The 21572-nt window shown below is 40.1% G+C and overlaps 2 protein-coding genes across 5 annotated transcripts in view; one reads left to right on the top strand and one right to left on the bottom strand.

Annotated features, from left to right (window-relative positions):
• Positions 1-1740: 1740 nt before the first annotated feature.
• On the top strand, positions 1741-12094 carry GZF1 (GDNF inducible zinc finger protein 1). 3 transcript variants are annotated; one of them, XM_011376046.2, is made up of 6 exons: positions 1741-1862; positions 4019-5394; positions 6794-6888; positions 8431-8598; positions 9366-9523; positions 9943-12094. In XM_011376046.2, the coding sequence occupies exons 2-6, from the start codon at positions 4037-4039 to the stop codon at positions 10138-10140; spliced, it is 1977 nt and encodes a 658-aa protein (XP_011374348.1). In that variant the 5' UTR covers positions 1741-1862; positions 4019-4036; the 3' UTR covers positions 10141-12094. The 3 variants fall into 3 exon arrangements, with proteins under 3 accessions (XP_011374348.1, XP_011374346.1, XP_011374347.1); XM_011376044.2 differs by having other exon boundaries at positions 9897-12094; XM_011376045.2 differs by lacking the exon at positions 1741-1862 and adding an exon at positions 2097-2249 and having other exon boundaries at positions 9897-12094.
• A 1719-nt stretch (positions 12095-13813) lies between these two features.
• Positions 13814-21572, bottom strand: part of NAPB (NSF attachment protein beta) — a 39041-nt gene continuing 31282 nt past the window's right edge. Inside the window, exons 5-8 of one of the 2 annotated variants that reach the window (XM_011376041.2) lie at positions 19076-19180; positions 18218-18286; positions 17798-17848; positions 13814-16817 (exon numbers count right to left, since the gene is read on the bottom strand). In XM_011376041.2, the coding sequence (XP_011374343.2) occupies positions 16707-16817; positions 17798-17848; positions 18218-18286; positions 19076-19180 (336 nt within the window). In that variant the 3' untranslated portion in view covers positions 13814-16706. The remainder of the gene's footprint in view (positions 16818-17797; positions 17849-18217; positions 18287-19075; positions 19181-21572) is intronic. The other variant, XM_011376042.2, reaches the window with a different exon arrangement.

Here is a 21572-nt window from a genome sequence, read left to right as displayed (position 1 = left end):
CTTAGAGCTCTTGTCACCTATTTCCTAAATGCTTCTAGTAACCTGGAAGTCATGCAGTTTTTGAAGGCAAAACTGGAAATATCTGTGAGCTTATGCTATTGAGCTCTGTCCTGGTCAGGGAGCTGGGGTTTGCTTTTTGGGGGGAGGAGACAATAGAATGGGAACTGAGGTGCTGTGTAGGAATAAACTGGGGGAAGAGAAAAGAGCAGAACAATATGTGCAAATGGCTTGTGTTGAGGGGCTTGTAGTCACTGCCAGACCTGTGCCAAGGCCTGTGTGGCTAGAAGAGTGTGGGTGTGAGAGATGGAGGTAATGTAGTTAAGCAGGTAAGGGCTGGGTCCTTGAGCTTTTGCAAGAAGCTGCCATTGACCCCAACCTCGGTATCTTACAAACCACACTTCTCAGTGTTCACTTTTGGATTCATGCAAACCAGGGAAATGGAACTATTGGGATGTTATTTAATCACACCCTCTCTAATTCCCTTCAGAGAGGATAAACTACAGTCGTACACCACTTACCCACCAGGATACAGTCTGCGAAATGCTAGTTACGTAATTTCCGTCATTTTTTTGTGTGATTCTTCCAACATCATAGAGTGAACTTATACAAACTTAGATGGTAGAGTCTGCTACACATCTAGGCTATATGGTATACCACTGTCCTATGTATGGTCCATCCAACCGTCATTATTCAGCATGACTGTATTTACAATGACCTCAAAGAGGAAAATGTCTTTCCTTATTTTCAATAAGGAAATAAGGGAGCATTAAGCCTCTTAGTTTTAATGTTTGCCTTAACACTCCAAACCATTAACAACACAACCCGTAGATAAAATAAAGCTAAGTGCAAGGCTAGCAGCAGTAAGGGAGAACATGACCTGGCAAAGCTTTAGCAATGACTGGGGGTGGGACGCCAAGGTCAGAATTAACTTAATAGTTTGATTCCAGCTGAGTCTTGTAAAGCGAGGTTTTGACTAGAACTGCATAAGGATGGTGGAAGCGGCATGGTTATTAGCAGACGAATTCAAAGACTCCTAGGACATAGGTTGTTTTCCACGGAGGAGCCGATGGGTCTCTGGGGGAGAGGTTCCATAATGACCCATTAAGCCATTTGCATGGCTGGGGATTCCCGAAACAATCACCATGCAGTGGAGGGTAAGAGGATGCCCACTGCCAGGTAGGCACCTGCCCGAATACCCAATCTAGCCGGCTAGCGTCCTGCAGCACCTGGAAACGCTTTGTCCGCCGCCCGCCAGCCAGAGGACGTCCGCGGGGCTCTAATCTCTTCCCGGTACCTTGCTCAGGTGTTACCGTTGCGGCAATTGGATTTCCGCTAACACCGATACCGGGGCCGCGACCTGCATCGCAGACCAACTCCACCTCTAGTGGCGGACCCCAGCTTAGAACGTGGGCAGCACGCAGGTTGCCGGCGCCGAAGGAGAGAAGCTGCGATAGACGCGAACGTGTCCACGAGCGCCTCCGCTCACGTGACCTGAGGCCTCACCTGCGCCGCGCCACGGATAGTCGCAGTGCTGCCGTCGCAGCCTCCTGCGCATGCGCAGACTTTGGCTCGCGGCCAGTGACGCAATCTTGCACGGCCGACCAGACGCGTGGACCCAGTTTACGTGGGATCACGTAACTCTGGCCGAACGGTCTCCGCAGCCGGACGTGCGCGCGTAGTTCCTTCCGCACCCCAGCGAGGGGGCGGGGCCGGATGGGGGCAGGGCGGGGCCGCCGGCGGCCAATCGGCAGTGTCCGCGCGGGTGCCGCGCCTCGCCCAGCGGGCCGGCCAACCCCACGGGCCTGGTCCAGTGGACGCTCGGCGGCAGCGGCGGCGGCTGCGGCTGCGGCTGCGGCTGGGAGGTGAGTGTTCGGCTCACGGCCCGGCCCCTTTCCCCAGGCGCTGCCTCCCGGCTGTTCGCGCGGGCCGGTCCCAGAGGAGCGACTGGCCTCAGAGGTGCAGGAGCCGGGGGTCGGGCGCGGCCAGGCCGGAGAGCCAGGCCCGATAACGTGGGCGCCGTGGATCCTCGCGGCAAGGCGGGTACCCGGCTCCGCCTGCAGCGGGGGCCGTGTGTCCTTGGTGATTGTGCGGGCTAGAAGGGCCGAGGGCTGTTGCCCCGGGCGGTGAGCTCGCATTGGGGGTTCAGGGGCGGGGGCTGTTGCCGTCGGGCGCGATGCATACTTAGGCTCAGACTCGGCAGAAGCGCCGCAGCCTCTCCACTGTGGAGAGACCGCGGAGAGAGGCTGAAGGTAGGGCGATGATCAGAGACCGAGGTCCTGCCAAGGTGCTAGCCATTTACAGTGGGGATGCCACTGTCACCCAGGCCGGAATATTCCAGTTGCCGTGATCACTCCTTTCCCTACCGTGCTCGGAAAAATGGGAAATCGTGTTCAGAAACCACATTATTGACTCCAAAGTCACTAACGCCTGCCCAAGGGCCGGGTCAGCAGAAGTTTGGGGAAGTGCAGGGCCGCTTGCGAGCATGGAATCAGGCTAAGAGAGCCATCTTCAGCCATTTCTCCCAAGGCTGGGGCTGGAATCAGTGACAGTCCATGGACTAGTGTTCCGGTGCTCCTCCACACCCCCATAGCCTTGACTTAGGTTTGGTCAGTATTTTCAGTTTACTGTGGAGTCTTCTTCGGGTGACACTGCTCAGGCCTTGTAGATGTCGTTTTTACAGTTAATTCTCAAAGGGCAGTCGTTTCTCACGTTGGGGGGTGGTGGTTGTAGCGAGCCAGTTCTAGCCTTGGGTATCATGGATGGGGACTGGAGAAGTGGGGAGAGGTGAGACTAGTTTTCAAGGAAGATGAAGAAAGTTCTCTAGACAGTTGAGTCTGAGGTGACATCTAAGATCTGGCTAAAGGATGTTGTAAGGAAGGTGGGCACTTTGGATGGATGGGTGGAGATTTAGGAAGAGGAAGAGAGATTCAAGAGTAGAAGCTCCGAGTCGAATCTTAGGAGAAAGTACATATTCAGGGAGTCTGAGGTGAGAGGAGAACCAGCAAAGCAGAAGAAATGACCCAAGTTGGTACGGGGTACCATGGAAAACAAGGAGAGGAGACCTCAAGGTGGGGTGAGGGTGAAATCTGCAGTGGCCACAGCTATGGGCAGATCTAGGGAGCAAAAGCAACTCTTTGCCTTTGGCAAGGCTGAAATAAGAGGTGCTGAGCATTTTCGATTGTGAGTCCAGAGCCCATCGTGCCCAGGTTCAAGTCCTAACTCAACCACTTACAGTTACCTTGTTTGTTCCTTTCTCATCTGTGAAATGAGTTAATAACAGCACCCAGTTAATGAGAAGCTGATAACAACTAGCTAACAAGTCTCAGGTATGGCTGTAAGCCTTTGTCATATTTGTAGTCACTGAAGCCTCACAACCGCCTTCCAGCCTTCTACAAAGGAGCAAACTAAGGTTCATAGAAGTTACTTGCTCAGGGTAACACAGGTTTTAAAAGCGTTGAACTTGCATTACTTCAGTAGATTAACAGTAATTCAAATTATGAGGTATTTAGGGGTGTTGGAAATGGCCATGTATTTTGAGCTACTTTTCCATGAAGTTTTTTCTATGGTAAGTAGTCATTTATTATTTGGTTTTCAAAGGCAGACATGATTCTCTAAGGTTTGCTTCCAGATAGTGGTAGCCATGTGTTTTAATTGTTTTGTTTCTGGATCAAAAACTAGACATTAACGGCCATAAATTATTATAGTTTTGGCTCTGTATCTATAAGCGAATTAGAAAATGACCTAGATAAATAAATTACTGCTTTAATGTATTTCATTAATCATAATTTTAATCATTTATGTTTATCCTTGGGGAAAATCTTAGTAATGCTATTTTTCATGCAAATATTTTCTAATTAAGGTACATCAGGACTTCAGAAAACGGCTAATAAGTGAGGTGTGATTTGAATCTTTACGTGAGAAAAGTTAGGTTTAGGTTGTTAATCAATAATCCTCATACTTTTTAAGTCTTTCACTTCATTAGTTGCTCATGCACAAAATAATTCTTTTGTTTTCAAAGCTTTTGGAAAGAAGAAACATGGAAAGTGGTGCAGTTCTGCTGGAATCTAAATCCTCACCAGTTAACCTTTTGCATGAAATGCATCAACTACGCCTTCTGGGTCACTTGTGTGATGTGACTGTCAGTGTGGAATACCAGGGTGTTCGTGAAGAATTTATGGCCCATAAGGCAGTGCTGGCAGCCACCAGCAAGTTTTTTAAGGAAATGTTCCTTAATGAGAAGACTATGGATGGTACTAGGACTAATGTCTACTTAAATGAAGTGCAAGTTGTTGACTTTGCTTCATTTCTTGAGTTTGTCTATACTGCAAAGGTACAGGTGGAAGAAGATCGGGTACAGCGAATGCTGGAAATGGCTGAAAAGCTAAAATGTTTGGACTTATCGGAAACTTGTTTTCAATTAAAGAAACAGATGTTAGAGTCAGTACTTTTGGAGTTGCAAAATTTCTCTGAGTCTCAGGAGGCAGAAGGGAGCAATGATTCTCCAGTAGGTGTTGCTCATGATGCTAGGGCAAGTACAGCTGTGGATAGTCCTCTCACTAACGGCCTTAGGGGCTCCTCAGAGCCCCCAGTACGGAGAATCAGCAATGGCACATTGCCAAGTATGCCCCCAAAGAAGTCCAAGGAGAAATCAGATAAAAAGAAAGATGTAGTTAAGGCTCCCTACCCTAAAATCAGAAGAGCTAGTGGAAGGCTGGCTGGCAGAAAGGTATTTGTGGAAATTCCTAAAAAGAAATACACAAGAAGACTCCGAGAGCAGCAGAAAAGTGCTGAGGATGATGCGGGAGACTACAGGTGTCTCCAGGATCCCAGCCGGGACACTGTGGGAACAGAGATGGAGCCAGTGACAAAAAATGAGGATTGCAGTGCTGAGGTGTTGGTGGAGGAGGTGCTGCAGAAGTCAGGGCTGGGAGAGGACGAGGATGAAGAGGACGAGGAAGGGGAGAAGAGGAAGAGCAACTTTAAGTGCACTACCTGTGAAAAGGCCTTTCTGTACGAGAAGAGCTTCCTAAAGCACATCAGGCACCACCACGGAGTGGCCACTGAGGTGGTTCACCGCTGTGACACCTGTGGACAAACCTTCGCCAACCGTTGCAACTTGAAGAGCCACCAGCGCCACGTGCACAGCAGCGAGCGCCACTTCCCATGTGAGCTTTGTGGGAAGAAATTCAAGAGGAAGAAGGATGTCAAGCGGCATGTGGTACAGGTCCATGAAGGGGGTGGTGAGCGGCACCAGTGCCAGCAGTGCGGCAAGGGCCTGAGCTCCAAGACAGCCCTGCGGCTCCACGAGCGGACACACACAGGCCATAAGCCCTATGGCTGCACCGAGTGTGAAGCCAAGTTCTCACAGCCTTCGGCACTGAAGACCCACATGAGGTATGTGCACTTGTCTCCAGCTTACTGGTGTGGGAAACAGCAGAGACCCTCTGAAAATATTTTTTCAAGGATGTAGCTTATTAATTTTCTTGAAATGCATATCAGAAATTCTAGGTAGTTCTAGGATTTGGACTAGTGTAGCTACCTCTCTAGATATTTCACTTCATAACTTGTTCTAAAAGTTGGGGAGCTATTTTGAGACATCTTGAATTCTTTCTGGGTAGAGATGCTATGAGATGGTCTTATTCTACACTACACAAATCCTTTAGTGTTCCTACAGGCCTCAGTCCAATGAGGACCTCCCAGCTCCTGCTGTCCACAGTTGCAGCACGGAAGCCTGGATACAGAACCAGGGCGGCAGAGGGCTGCTGAACATGCCAGGCCCCGCAGGTCTCATCTGAGGTGTACTGCAGGTCAGGTCTCTCTCCTACTTCCAGAGCAGCTTTTGGGCATAAACTTCCTGCCACAACTGAAGCTTATTACCTTTATTTTTCCTTTCCTGACTTTGTTTAGAACTTGGGCCTGTTACCATCTAAGTCCCACAGTCTCATTAAAGACCTCAGTGAGATGTCATTTAGGGCTTTAGGACACTTCTCTGGTCATCTTTTCATTTTCTGGGCTTGGAAATTGTGCCATTGGTTAGTCTGTACTCTAGCATTAGCATGGACAGTGTTTTCTGTAGATGAGTGACATTGTTTTTAAATGTTTCCTTACGGTGCTCAGTATTTATACTTCAAATCCAGACAAGCAGTTTTCTACCATATTCTACATCTGCACTCAAACTTGGACCAGTCTTTGGGGTGGTAGCATGATATTCATCTTTTTACCCTATATAACAAGTTTGAAAACTTGGCTTAGAAAGTGCTTAGTAAATCACTGTTGGTATCTACTTCATACTAGTTGTGAAATTAAAATGCTTATGCCTTTTATGCATTTTCAGAAACCAGGTTTCTTTAGCATTTTGAGAGCAGTTCTTTCTAGACTGGTTATGTCATACATATTAGGAAATGATAGTAAAATTTTTCATGTGGCTCTTAATCAATAATAGTTCCTAAGGTGTTTGTGGTTGATTAGTCTGAATAAGGAAACTTTACAGATATTACACAGTGCTGTTTAGTGTTTTAAAAAATATGTAAGTGTGGTCTCTGGCTACACAGGCCATACAGCATAAACCCTGTGGCAAGTGTGGGTGGACATTGAGTCTTAATGGGGAAATGTATTAGTCTGTTGGCCTTGTGCAGACACAGATTTGAGGATGGAGATTATGGACCTCTTCACCTCCAGTCATTCTCATTAAGTCTCATGGAATAAATTATCTTTGTAGCCTAGAGTGGAAATTGTATTGCAAAGCGAGGTTTGAAATACATCCTAAGTTATCATCTGAATGTTGTACTTTCAGAATTCATACAGGGGAAAAACCTTTTGTCTGTGATGAATGTGGTGCAAGATTCACTCAGAACCACATGCTGATTTATCATAAAAGGTGTCACACAGGTAAATACTCCTGCTGTTGTGATTCAATGTCTTTCCTAGCTATGAAAGGAAACTGCAATTTATTAGTTTAGAAGTTGATATCTACCAAAGTGGTGCAGGTTAAGCCATGATTTACCTTTCCCATGTAGAAGGTGAGCAGAAATGAATAAAATCTTCCCACTGCTTCTAGTACCGATGTGCTTGGGGTGATAGCCTCTTACACGCTAGAGAGTAGGAACCGGCATGTGGGCCTTATGTATGAAAAGGTATGAAACAGTTCCTATTGTTTTATCCCCAAATTCCATTTTCAGGAATCTGTCCTAAAGAAATTATTCAGAATATGGGAAAAGCTATGTGCTATTTTCCTTCTTCTTGCTATTTCTAACAACCCACAAGAAAACCTGATTGTCTAACAATAGTCATTCGGTAAACACCCTCTCTTGGCTTACTCCCTGGCCATTTGGGATGAGGGCTCTTGAACGTTATGAGAAACACCTGTTCTTGGATGTTGACTTGAAAATGCACAATTAAACTTACAGATAATCCCAACTATACTGAACACCTGCACAGAAGACTAGAAAATAAATTGTCATATGATGTATTAAGGTGGTAGAATTATCTCATTTCTATTTTCCAAAATTGTTGTGATATTGTATGAGAAAGAAAATTTAAGTTAGCTTTATTCTGATACAACAGTGACAGAAAACCCTGTTATTTATGACAGGTATACAGAATTTGTATACTGTAGTTATTGCTAAGCCAGTTCCTTCTTATTTGCTTGTACTTTTAAATTTTTGCTTCTAAGTACAGTCATATGATCCTCAAGTTCACATTTAATGATGTGAATTACTAGACTGTAAAATGAACAGAATTGGTGTCTAATGGATGCTAGGGGGTTTAAGTGAAATCAGGTCACACTAAAGGAGTAAGTTAGAATCAGTCATTTGATGAAATATTAATCTATTCAGATTTTGTTAAAGCTAGTATTTTAATTTTGGTATTTGTGAAATCAGAGGTACAGCTAATAATCAGATGAGTCTTGATTTGTGAAATTAAAAGGTTCAAACTACACAATGTGATGGTGTTATTTAAACATTTTTTTCTTGTCCTGTAATCCAATCCAAATTGCGGGAGCTGCCACTTTAGAATAGTTATGCACATATAGCCAATGTAAACTCCTTTCAAAAGGGACTTTTTTCCTGCTAAAGATCCACAGAGTGCTTCTTAGAAAGAAAAAAATAACAATTTCTCCAAACAAGTTGTACAATTACTTTGTTTGGAATGACAGGAATTTCCAAAATGTGAACTGGCTGAATGATCTCTTTATTCTAGTCTAGCGGAACCTTTCTTGGGATTTCCAAGCATATTTAACACCAACTTTCAGCAAGTAGCAAGCATCTTACATGAATAGATGTTTTATGATAGTTTTAACTAGAAAATGTAATATGCTACTCGCCAAGGTGCTTTTGAGTTCGTATGGATGAGTTTTAGAGTGTGGACCCACTCTTTGTGTGTTCTAGTGCCTGTATCATTTCTAACTTTTTGTTTCATCTTTTTATGTAGGTGAAAGACCTTTTATGTGTGAAACATGTGGCAAGAGTTTTGCTTCTAAGGAGTATTTAAAACATCACAATAGAATCCATACTGGATCCAAACCCTTTAAATGTGAAGTTTGTTTTAGGACTTTTGCCCAGCGGAATTCACTTTACCAGCATATTAAAGTCCATACAGGTATGGCTGGCATGTTACCAGAGAAAAGAGTTCAGTGTGGCAAGAAAAATATCCCAAAGGTTTTTGACTTATTAGAAAATTTGGATTTTAGCTTTAAGAAAAACCGTTAGCCAAACTTTGTATGTCTTAATAGCATTAAAAAAAATTTGAGTTTCTAGTTTCTGGCTCTGAGAAACTTTCTAAATAGGTATGGATGTGTGAACATTTTATCATTTTCAGATTAGCATTAGGGATTATCTATACATATTAATATATATACACATTGATGCAAATTCAGTTGTACTTGGGATTTTATATTCCATTACTGTGGAAAATAGGTGAAATTTCTATAGATATAATGCCAGCTGCAGGTATAGATTTTGGCCTTTTTTTCTGGTGTAAGCCATAAGCTCTTGGTATTAATGTATTCCTGCTTTCCAAAAATTCATGTTAAGCCAGTTCACTTTTACGAGTTACCTACATGAGTACCTGTCTTCACTACCTGAAAAAAGCATAACATGAACTTTCAGAAAGTAGTGGGGACACTCTTCACTTCATGCCATTTTGGCTTATAAAGGGTTTCATGGGAACACTTAGATCAGGAAAACCTGTATAGAGGTAGTAGATTTGTACCTATCAGTTGACCCTTGACTCATTCCCAGCAAAAACCTCCTTATGGTGGAATGCTGACACTTTCCAGTGGTTTACAAATAGCATCATTCCAGACTGTATTCAGAATTAAATACAGCAGGCTAAAGAGATCAACCAGTTTTCTTCTCTTGTCTCAGGAGAACGCCCCTATTGTTGTGACCAGTGTGGCAAGCAGTTCACCCAGCTGAACGCTCTCCAGCGCCACCATCGGATCCACACGGGAGAGAAGCCGTTCATGTGTAATGCGTGTGGACGGACATTTACTGACAAGTCCACTCTCCGGCGGCATACCTCAGTAAGCAACAGTATGGCTTAAGAATGACAAATTGCTGGTCCCTACGTATGCATAACCCTAGACAGTCAGAAATGCCTGTCATTCCATAAGGTGGTTATAGAAGACAAATAACAGGTATTTCTTTGGGTTTTCTATGCAGTGAGCACATTCAGTGTGAAGGAAGTGAAGAACCAATCTCTGATAAACATTCATAGCAACAGTGGTAATAGATGCTTGACAATTAGTGAAAGGAGTTGCTACAGTAGAAACTTAAGTTGAAGAGAGACTATTGTTTTAAAAGATGTACTTATTAATAAGTAGCAAAAATTGGAAAATTTACAGATATTTGTTCAAAGACACATTCAGTTACTTTTGTTTTGTGTTTGATTTGTAGATACATGATAAGAATACTCCATGGAAGTCTTTCCTTGTTATTGTAGATGGCTCACCCAAGAATGATGAAGGACACAAGACTGAACAGCCTGATGAAGAATATGCACCATCTAAACTTTCAGAAAAATTGCTGTCTTTTGCAGAAAATGGCCATTTTCACAACCTGGCCACAGTCCAAGGCAGCGTACCTACTGTTCATGAGAACAGTTCCGCAGACACAGCCTGCAAGTCGGATAATTCTATAGTGTCCCAGGATGCTTTGCTGGCTACCACCATCAGTGAGCTTAGCGAGCTGACTCCACAGACAGACTCGATGCCCACACAACTTCATTCTTTGGCCAGCATGGAATAAGAGCTTCAAGTCATTTGCCAAGCAGGTCCCATCCTGTGTCTTTTGTTAGCTGTATGCAAGATAATGCAAGCAAAGAGGTGGGCAAGAATGGCTTCTGCAGATTTTTCTAAATTTCTGATAACTTGCACGTTTTTATCAAAAGCATTTTTAAAGCTTTCCCTTAAAACTCCTGATCTGCATGACCTTAGCTACACTTTATCAACAAAACAAGGCAATTAACATAACCTCACTTAATTCTGGTGTAGGCTGCCTTATGCATTAATCATTCTAATGCTTGATTATCTTGATGTTTATGAAGTTTGGACAACTGTTTACTTTGATAGTAGAGTATACAGCATTGATCCAGCTTGTGAAATTGCTGTCAATGGTCTCCCAGGTCTTTTAGCTTGCCTTATACTTCCATGTGGGTTTATTTCTCTGGTACCTTTAAGGTATTTTTCTGCTGAGCTGAAATAAAACTGGGGCCGTGTATTTTCAGCTGTTTCTTCCCTGTCAATTGAAGCAAATCAGATTTGCTCCAGGGACCCTTGAATGGGACTGAAGAAATGAATTACTGCATCACCCTCCACTGCCCCACCCCCCAACTAAAAAAACATTGAACACTTGCATAATAGCTTAGTATAACATCTACTCACAAGCACATATGCAGCTATGAAATTTGTCATAAAATAGCTTTCTAAATGAAATGTGGCTGTTTAGTTTTCATTCCTAAAAATCTGATAAGGTAAAAGCTGTCCTACCAAAGATTTTAGCAGCAAACAGTACAGTATTTTTTTGCAAAAGTGTGAAAAATTAAGCAAGAGGCTTAAGAACACTTCAAACATTGTGTAGTCATTCACAAGTAGCAATGAGGTGATCGTGACATATCTTAGAGCACAGTATTAGTATTTTTGCCTGGTTTTTCTAACTTAATTTCTGTAACTTAGAAACCCAAACTTTCTCATTTTTACATCAAGAGCTAGAAACAGGTAATTGCTGCATATTTGTTTTCTTGGGAGCATTTGAGAATATGGAAGGGACCAAAAACCTTGGCACACTCATTGTTAATTATGCCTTAAAAGTAGATTGTGAAGAACCAGTAACTTTTGTCTTAAATGCACCTTTGGCTGTCTCATGCTGGAAATAGTACTCAGAATGAATTTGCAATGAATGAAAAGATAATTCTGCTGTATTTGCTAAGCCTGATTCTTGGTTTCAGTGGCTTTTGTATGTTGTGTGCTTATGGAATGCTTTGACTCACATGTAACCCTTAACATATTAATTTAAAAAGAACCTTGAAGAATTATTTTGTTCACCAGTTTTTCCTACATCTTAATTTATTGAACTTACTGTGAACACTTTCATTTTCTAAGAAAAAGGTACTTTATCCGTAAGTTCCAAGATGAAGACGTAGCTACATTATATCAGAAACTAAAGAGGGAAAGACTTTCTTTGTAAGTGCTTATTTTAGTTTTTAACATGTTACATACTAAAGCCACTATAAGATGTTTTAGGTGCTGATAACATGTTTCACACCTGCTCTTGAAGACAGCAATATTGAACTACTTCAAATTCAGTTAAAACATATCCTAGTTGTGTTTACAGGACAAAAAAAAAATAGTGACTGTCACACACCATTTTATTCTTGGTTAGAGAATGAACTTGACAGCTGATTTACTGTGTCATGGAGTAAAGTCATCTTAATGAGAAGGAATTTAAATAGATTATTTTGTTACTGGAAGAATTTTTGTCTTGAATTTGTTTCTTTAGAAATTCTACAAAAAATCGTTTAATCTGTTAATAAATGTTTGCTTTGTAAAAGTTTTACAAGTCTAAGTTTATTTCTATTAAAATTTACATTGAAACAAGTATAATTTCCTTAATTTCATGGATAATGAAGTTTAAAATCAAGGTCTACAGTGCTAGGATTATTCTATTTTGATATAACTGTATGGAATGCACATGTATTCTTCAGAAGCGTGAAAGGCCTGGTGATACGTAAGGGACCTCTGCTTATGTAGAAGTAACCTGTGTAGCTGGTGCTGTGGAGTAAGTGGACTGGTTTCTTCAATGTCATGTTAAAATTTGCATCACACAGACTTCTCTAATATATCTATTTCTCTGCTTCCTGAGAAGTAAGGCTGTCCCTGAGAACAGAAATTTGAAAACCCTATAGAAGGGTTTTGTGCGATATCTCCCCCTATCTCAATCCCAGTACTCCCAGAGTGAAATCAAGGCTACCCTCTCACTATGACAGTCCTAAATCCATGATTAGAAGTACCGTTTGTTGCTGGCACTGCTTCTTCTAGAGCATCAACAAAGGTGATTGAGGAGGTAATTTAGTGCCTTCCAATCATTTTGTGGGAAATAGTCTCAACCTGAACACCAAGGAGCGCTGTCTTTGGTTTTACTAAAACCTTTGTTTCATAGTTTGAAGAAAAAAAAAAAAATAGGCCATGTGTGGAAAGACTAATAAAAGTGATTTTAACAGAAATGGGGTTTTGCTATAGTTGATAATCCAAACCAACAAATTTGAGTATGAGTTATAACTTAATTCTAACCTATTAAATTTTATACCTTGTCAGTGTCACACAGGGATTTTTTGAGACCAAATGAGTACTTGTCCCTTTAAACTTGACAGTGTGAAATCTGAAGTGAGTATTATTTCAATGGGGGTGAGAATACTCATGTGAAGGGCCATTTGTTCATATGTACCTAGAATGAGGGCAGATGTGACTAAGGCTACAAATACGGGTCAGAGGGCCACCTAGCACGTCACTCAGGCCAAGCCCCAGAAACCACCCACTTACCTTTGCCAATCTGTACAGGGACTCTTAACCAAGGCTGGCAAAACCAAGTTTTTAAGACACCATAGTGGCTTCTTTCTGTTAGGAAATGATCATTCTGAGGTAATTAACCTTGAATGATCAAGAACTTTCCAGAATTCCTAGGTTGGGATGGTCTGTTCTACCGTTCATTTTTCAAAATTTTGCTTCGAGTTATCTTTAAGTTGTGAATGTGCTCACAGACCTGAACACTGTTCTCTGACAGGATGAGCCAGCCTGCACTACCATACATGACACCTTCTTCCTCCATAGAACTTGTAGCCTCAGTGGGCATTGGGCTTGACCCTCACCAGGGGCACATGCCAACCCTGTACAGACATCTGCAAAGTTAAATGCTCACACTGCCAAGAGAGTTGAGTGGCTTCAGGGTTTCTCACCCTACCCCACCCACCAAATACCTAACAGTCTTCTTGGAACCAATCCTTCCTCAACTTTGCAAGTGACTGTAGCCTAAAGGATGCAAGCAACATTCCTTAACAAGGCAGAAGGAAGTGATGAAAATGTGAGGCTTGCAGAATCATGGTGCAAACTTAGTGGACTGCATCAACAGAGTATAACCAGGGTTCTTTCATAAACCCTCAGCTTGCAAAACCATTATAGTGCCCTGAATTTCCACCAAGTAATAGTGATTTTAACAGTCAAACTCATGCTTGGATGGATGTTCAAAGAGCCTAGAGAATATTAATGCCCATTGCCTTAATAGGAACAACTTCAAGAAAAGGAAGCTACTCTTGATCTGTGTAAATTTAGCTGGGAAGACCCATCAAAATATTACTCATAATTTCCACTTTATTTACTGAACAGGCTCACATAAAACATACTCTTTTCTGCTAAGGTAGATTTATCATCACATGGTTAGTTTTCATAATACAATCCTCTGCCTGAGAGCGTTAGAAAGGAGAACACCATAGTGACTGACTCAGAAATTCACAGGCAGGAACCTGTGCACGCACCATAGGTGGTGGGTAACATGCTGTTGTGCCAAACCCTCCAAAGCCATAAAGGTTTGCATTTGGATATTCTAAATACACAGTATCAGAGGAAACAATAAATGCACACACTTTGGTTACAGTGACACCATCACACATGATCATGACTGCAAAAACACCATTTTCAAATAAAAAAGGAACTCACACAAGCTATAAAAATGTTGCCACAAAAAGCAAAGCTTTCCTGTAAGAAATTTTAACTGACTTTGACTATGAACTAACCTCAGATTTGTTAAAATACAATAATTAACATAAACAGTCATTAAATTTTGTTCATAAATAACATTCTATAAATCCTGAGAACCTAGCTTAGCCTTCCGAGTCATGGTTCTACCCTATGTTTGCTGATGGGACATTTCAAGGAAGTAAGTTTGGATCCTGCTAATGGAACATTTTCCCTCTCATTTTCTTTTTATATTCTAGTAGATCTGTTCTAGCCATTACAGTTATTTTTACTCTTTTGTGTGAAATAATAACATTCTTAACACAGTGTTATTTCAATATAAACAAGTAAGTCTCTGATGGACATAAAATATTGTCAATACTATTTTTAAAAATCATAACTCTTTTTCAGATAGGGGTTTCTTAGGGGATAATGAGAAAAGCTAAACGGAATTGCCTTAAAAGAAATCATTTGGTTTTTAAGTGGTCAGACCAACAGATTCTTTTAACCAGAAGAAACAAACTTTCTAGCCTAGTGATGAAAGAAGCATGCAGACTGGCTAGTATTTAAATGCTCTCCAGAAGGGACAGACTTATGGCTAGAGGACACTGGCTACAAAATCACTTCCTATGCCTCACTTTCACAAAAGTGCATTTGGGAAAAACTTTTCATGAAAGTGCATTTGGCTGGTTGTGGAATAGATTAGGTAAAGCAACAAAAACCCACTTTTCTTTCTGTAATATTTGCATAAGAGACTCCAACAGGAAATAAAAGTATCAAATGGGCTCCATCCCAAATTGTACTGTAAGTGATAGCCAGCTTTCTTTTAAGAACCTCTGACCTTTTAAAGAAGAAAGAAATCCTCATCAGATTCCAAGGCCCAACACTAGAGTGTCCATGTCTTCTGATCCATTCCTTCTACCCTCAACCAACACTGTGACACCACTAACCTTCCTCTCCATCAGTCCACTTTCCACACATTACGCCAAACTACAGCCAGGGAATCCTCACAGCCACCTGAGAAAGCACAATGAGGCCTCAGCTGGCCTTTTTCAGCTTCCTTTCTTGCTACTTTCTCAGACTGACCTAGTCACCATCCCCAAACCTTCCTCCTTGCTGAGCCCTTGGTCTGGGCATGCACACTCTACTTCTGCCCAACCAAAGTCACCGAACCCAGGTGAAGGGCATCCAAAAATGAAAACACCTTTTCAATTTAAGTTACTATCATACATAACATGGGAAAATTCATCACTTGTCATTAATGACAGCAGCACAATTTAGAATGAAACACAAGCTATGTCTGGCAACAAATGCAAATCCAACATAAATCATTTAAGCCTAAAAATATGCATACAGGAGATTCAAGAAATAAGACCATGTCTAAAGTACAATGTCAGCATATAATATAATGGATAAAGGTCAAGTTCATAAATCAATAGAGCACATGTTATGTAAACCAAAATAAAAGAATAGAATTCAAACACACAAGCTAAAACAATTCCATCAGCTAGGAGGAAAGGCCCCTCTCTCGGAAGCTAGTTGGAACTCTTTGCTAGTCGGAGGCATACAGTAAAAACCTCTACCATATTTACCCTACCTGACCCATTATGTTCAATAAATAATTTAGATCTTTCAGCCCTGATGAGGATTTACATGATTGGAGCATAGAGGGTACCATCTCAATGTGGGAAGGTGCATAAACATGAAAGTAAAAAAAAGGGATGTACCAGTTAAAACTATGAATATAAAGAAAGGAATTTTCACCCCAACTAAAAGTGAAAACTATGTCCAAGAAAAAAAAATCCGTTTCTTATAGATCTTATATGTGTAAGTAAGTACAAAGCAGTCAAACCCACTTTTACGTTCATCTATATACATAAGCAAGCACTGCCAGGAAGCTCCCTTTTTTCACAATGAAGTTTTCACATGCGTGTTAGCATACGGAACAATATCAAAAGCAAAAAAAAAAAAAACTGGTCACCAGAACCATCAAAAGAATCACAAGATAACAAAAATTTTTCAATAAGTCATAAACTCATTCCTAATGATACCACCCTAAACTAAACACATATATTTAGAGAATACTTTCAGATACATATTTCCAGAGAATATGCAAAACACTGATTAGAACAATTAGGATGGGCATTCAAATCTAAGAAAAAGAACATAAAAATATGTGGCAAAATTAAACATGGGCTCTGCAAATATCAAATAAATGGAATAAAACTCTGAAGTAGTTTTCAAAAAACTCTGGGGACTCTGACAAGCATGAAAATTGCCCGTCACATCCAAAATATGCACAGGAGCTTCTCATCCACCTGCTTAACAGTGACACAAACACAGCAAGCCTAAACAACACACACATCATTTTGCTCATGTGCAACAAAATTAAGCCATTAAATAGGCATCCCATAAAGATCACTTGGCCTTAAGACAAAACTAAAGAGGAATTAGCTGCATGCCACAAAGACTTATAAATGTTTCATTTTAGGTCTCCGTCTCCCTCTCCATCCCCTTGGATGGACTTTTTGATACGCAGCAACATGGTAGTAAGCCACTGATCCAGGCGAGATATTGAGTCAAATTCCTTCACCTAGTTTAAGGGAAGAGGAAGAGGAATTAGTCCATGTAAAGACAATTGAAACATAAAACAATGGTACCCCAAGTTGTTTAAATATATACAGTGACAATCCATCAACTTTCTTAATTTAAAACTATTCATTCCAGTTCATAACTTTCTTCATTAAAAATTGTTTCATTTTTCATTATCCTGTACCTATTTTGATGGAGCTATTGACAAGTCTCTATGCCTTTTATATTGCTCTGTATGTTCATGTGATGACAAAAACTCCTAATAACTTTATAATTGGAAGAAGACCACATTTAATGTGGCAAAGGAAAGTAAGCCTTGTATAAAAATTAGAAGGGAACATGAAAAATTAATACTATTCCAATATTCATTGAACATGAAAAAAGAAGTTGCAGAGGCAGGGTGTGTGGAAGCAGAATTCCTTTAACTCATTCTAACATATTACCAAAGAACGACATTTCGTTAGGATGAAAATGGGTTTTGTAGCAAAAGTGAAACAGGAAAACATTCCATATCACTATTGCTTCAAAGCCATGATGAATATATTAACAGAGGATACTGAGAAATTTGCTTGATTCTAAGCATAAGATGGGAAAGGATGGGAAAACAGAAGAATGATGAATATAAAGAAAAAAAATCTTCCACTGCTTTGTTTTTATATTTTAAATTGCATTTAACTGATTTCACTTTACACTTATATACGAAGCAGATTATTTTCAAAAGAAAACATTCAAATAGCAAATTGTAACAGTATGTGATTTTCTCTCTTGAATTTGCCTGACAGCTAAATTCACCATGGCTGATAGAACTGTCTAATTGTATAGGTTTGTAAGATATATAAAACATGACCTTTGGAAAATATAACTTCGATATACTGGAAGAATGTTCAAATAAATGTTCAGCATTTCCACAATGAAAAGAAAAATAAGTTCCTGTAATGTAAGCCTTCAACGAATATACTACATCACAAAGACATAACTTACTGCTTCAGTGTAAGCTTCACTGTTCTGTTCTTCATGAGCTTCTAGAAGTTTCTAGTAACATAAAAAAATTAGTCTGGTAGGCTAAAAAGTTCCATCTATGAATAAAGACACTTTAAATACAGAAATATCCTTAGTATCAAATTAACTGTTATTGCTAAATACTTTATAAAATTGGAGAAATATTCAAATACAAGTAAAAAATTATCCCGTCATGGATCCAGTTTTGTACTAACATTTCTGAATTGCCTGCTTCAGAACTCAATGCTATGCTCTGACTCTTAGTGGCATTTGAGGCCTATTACACAAAAGCAGGAAAGTACTAAAGTTCTTCAGTAGACCTCAAAGAATTAAAACTTCACTTTATATCTAATCCTACCTGACAACAAAGGCTTTTATCTTCAAATTTCTAATATTACTTACTTTCAATAATTTACATTCTCTTGAATCAGTAAATGCTGGAAACATTTCCTCATATTTCTCAAGAGCAAGCTGAAAGAGAAAAAAACACTTGTTAATGTCTGACTCATTAAACCAGGAAACAAAATGTCAAACATTCTATTAAGTTCAGTAAGATTCATCTATAAAATATGTCATTAAATGGATCATCAAAATCAACACAGGAATCTTATTTATTTTGATTTTAAATTTCAGTTAAGAATAAATCTCTAAAATAATTTTTCTTAATTAGATTGCTGTAGAGAAGACATCATGAACCAAATCAAATTCTTAAAAATTCAAAGACCAGGTATCTGTTTTCATCCATTAAATATATTCCTTAACACTGTCCAGATTCCGGTTAGACCATTGCTCAAGGATGGAGGGAAGAATGCTCTTCCTCTTAGTGGCTTTAATTATGCTCTTCCAACTCCAGACATTGACATCAACAAGGCAACCCAAGTATCTGTCTCTTGTCTTACCACTTTCACTTCACTTTTCACTTTCTCCCCGATCCTCTTTCCAATTCCATTTGAGTTTTTTTAAAAAGGGAAGCTATTCTACTTTTACTGTCCCCACTCTTGGCCCCCTAATTTAAGGCAAAACTACTTCAGGAAACATGGCTACCAGGGAACTTTAAGAGAACAGCTTTGGCAGTTGTTACACAATTATAGCTAGCTGGAACACACATCATAGTATTATTATTTTCAATGTACTCAGTTTAGTCTTGCTATTAAAGTATATCACCCAAACGAAGTGACAGCAAGAACGACAGGGTGCCTGAGTGAGGCCTGCTCTCATGGGTAATATATATCAGAAAACTAGTGCTGAAGGACTCCTTACCTTGGCATTTAATTCATCGACTATGAAGTGACAGAGAGCTGCTTTAAAGAAGTAATCCTTTGCGCTGTACTTCAACAGAGGATTATCCATGGTGTTTGCCCCAACCTAAGCACAGAAAATGAATCAGGTTTAAAAGGTTTGCCTTTTTATATTAGGCAACCTAGTTCTTTTTCTTTCCTACCTCCCTGACTTGGAATACAAAATGCCAGCAACCTATAGAAGCTAGTGGATGCAGCAAATCAAAAAAAATCAGAATACAAAAGCTGGCTGTCTCTAGCCAAAGGACTAGCAGAAGGGCAGCCTAGCAAGACAGAAAATGTTCAAGTAATAACTGTTCTACTCTAGCCAAACACCACTGGAAAACTGTGGCCCTACCCTGACTCAGATCATCAAAGGCCAAAGAGGAAACCAAGACATCCATTCTCTCAAGTGTGCAAAGAGGAACTCAACATTTCTGCCAAGGTGGCTTGCTTCAGAGAAGGCCAAGGAGGGGGCTAAGCCTTCATCTCTGCCAGTTAGTAATGGACCCACCCTCTACCCCTGCCACTGAGGCAGTGGAGACCACAGGGGTTCCACCTCTTTGAAGCAGTAACCAGTTCTCATCTCCCAGCAGGTATGGTTTCAGAAGAGGCCTAGTGGGGGGTTTAGACTTTCACCATCATCTGGTGGTAACTCTGGCACAGCATTGGTGGAGAGTGAGCAGGAGCTGGAATGGAATAAAGGCCTCCCCACAGACATCAATGAAGGCCAAGTGGGGAGTCTGAACTTCTACCTCCACCTGGAATTAATGAGGCAACATACCCTTTACTCGGCCAGAGCACTGTCACAAAATTAGATGACAGAGAAGGTTTAAGTAAGATCCAATGTCATAACGTAATGTGAAAATGTTCAATATTCAATCGAAACTTACTTGCCATACCCAAAATGGGGAAGATCTCAAGCTAAATGAAAAAAGACAACTAACAGATGGCAGCTCTGAGATGGCAGAAATGTTAGAATTATCTAACAAAGATTTTGAAGGAGCCCTCATAAAAATGCTTCAATTAGCAATATAAAAACACTTGAAAGTAAAAACTGAAATTATCAACAAAGAAAAAGGAATTCACAGCAAAAAATCCCAGAAGACATAAAAAAGAGCCAAATGAAAATTTAAGAACTGAAATATACAAAAATCCACATAAAAAGTGGATGGACTCAACAACAGAATGGATGGATGGAGGAAAGAATCAACGAACTGATGCTAGAACATAGAACATTAGAAATTATTCAGTCTGAACAACAGAGAGAAGAGAAACTGGAAAAAAAAAAAAAGTGAAACCCAGCAAAGCTATATTTAGAGTCGAAGGACAGATAAAGAGCTTCCCAGACAAAAATAAGCTAAAGGAATTTATCAACAACAAGCCACTATTACAGAAAATGTTGGAGGGACGTCTTTAAGAAGAAAAAATCATGTATCAAAATCATGAATAAAAATGATAATAACTACATATCTATCAATGACTACGCCAAATAGAAAAGAATAAGTACTCCAACCAAAGGATAGGTAACTGACTGGATAAGAAAACAAGATCCCTACATATGCTGTCTACAAGAGACTCACTTCAAATTAAAAAACACACAGAGACTAAAAGGAAGGGGATGGAAAAAGATATCGCCTTGATGGACCTAGAGAGTATTGCACTAAATGAAGTAAATCAGATAGAGAAAGACAAATACCACATGATTTCACGTACATGCAGAATCTAAAGAATAAAATAATAACAAAAATGGAAACACTCATAGATACAGAGAATATTTTGAGGGCTACTAGAAAGGAAGGGGGTTGGGGAATGGTGAAAAAGGGTGAAGAGATTAAGAAACACAAATTTATAGTTATAAAATAGTCATGGAGATATGGAAAACAGTCAACAATGTTGTAATAAATATGTAAGGGGAAGAGGGGTACTAGATTTCATGGAGTGATCACTTGGTGAATTATATAGATCTCTAATCACAATGCTGTACAACTGAAACTAATATATTATTCAATTTCAACTATAATTGAAAAAACCTCATTGAATTGTACAATGTAAATATAAGCAACTGTCTATTATATTTCAATAAAGCTGGAGAAAAAAAGAAAAAATATGATTGAAAAATCAGGGACCTATGTGACTATGAAATAAAACCTAACACTGGGGTCCTCAGAGTTCTGGAAGGGGAGAAGAAAAAGAGAGGGGCTGAATATGTACTTGAATAAATAATGGCTAAAATCCCCCCAAATTTGGCAAGAAACATAAACCTACAAAGTCAAGTTTAGTGAAACTCAAACAGGATAAAGGCAAAGATATCCATGCCAATCTACATAAACTTCTAAAAGAATGGCAAAAGGACATTCACTAAATAGAAAGGAAACAATAAAGAAGGACATCAGGAAGGAAGAACACAGCCAAGAATATATGAGTGAATACAATGAGCTCTTTTTTTGAGTTTTCTAAATTATGTTTGATGGTTGAAA

This window comes from Pteropus vampyrus, unplaced genomic scaffold (assembly GCF_000151845.1).
Source record: "Pteropus vampyrus isolate Shadow unplaced genomic scaffold, Pvam_2.0 Scaffold285, whole genome shotgun sequence".
In the NCBI taxonomy this organism is placed as follows: Eukaryota; Metazoa; Chordata; class Mammalia; order Chiroptera; family Pteropodidae; genus Pteropus; species Pteropus vampyrus.
Note: the sequence above shows the minus strand (reverse complement) of the source record. Positions and strands in the feature narration are given on the sequence as shown.

Bases quoted from the DNA above. Each gene is read 5' to 3' on its own strand.
- GZF1 (XM_011376044.2), top strand. From the start codon at position 4,037: ATGGAAAGTGGTGCAGTTCTGCTGGAATCTAAATCCTCACCAGTTAAC. The intron at 5,395-6,793 runs GTATGTGCACTT...TTGTACTTTCAG, and splicing joins GCACTGAAGACCCACATGAG to AATTCATACAGGGGAAAAAC. The intron at 9,524-9,896 runs GTAAGCAACAGT...TTTGATTTGTAG, and splicing joins CTCTCCGGCGGCATACCTCA to ATACATGATAAGAATACTCC.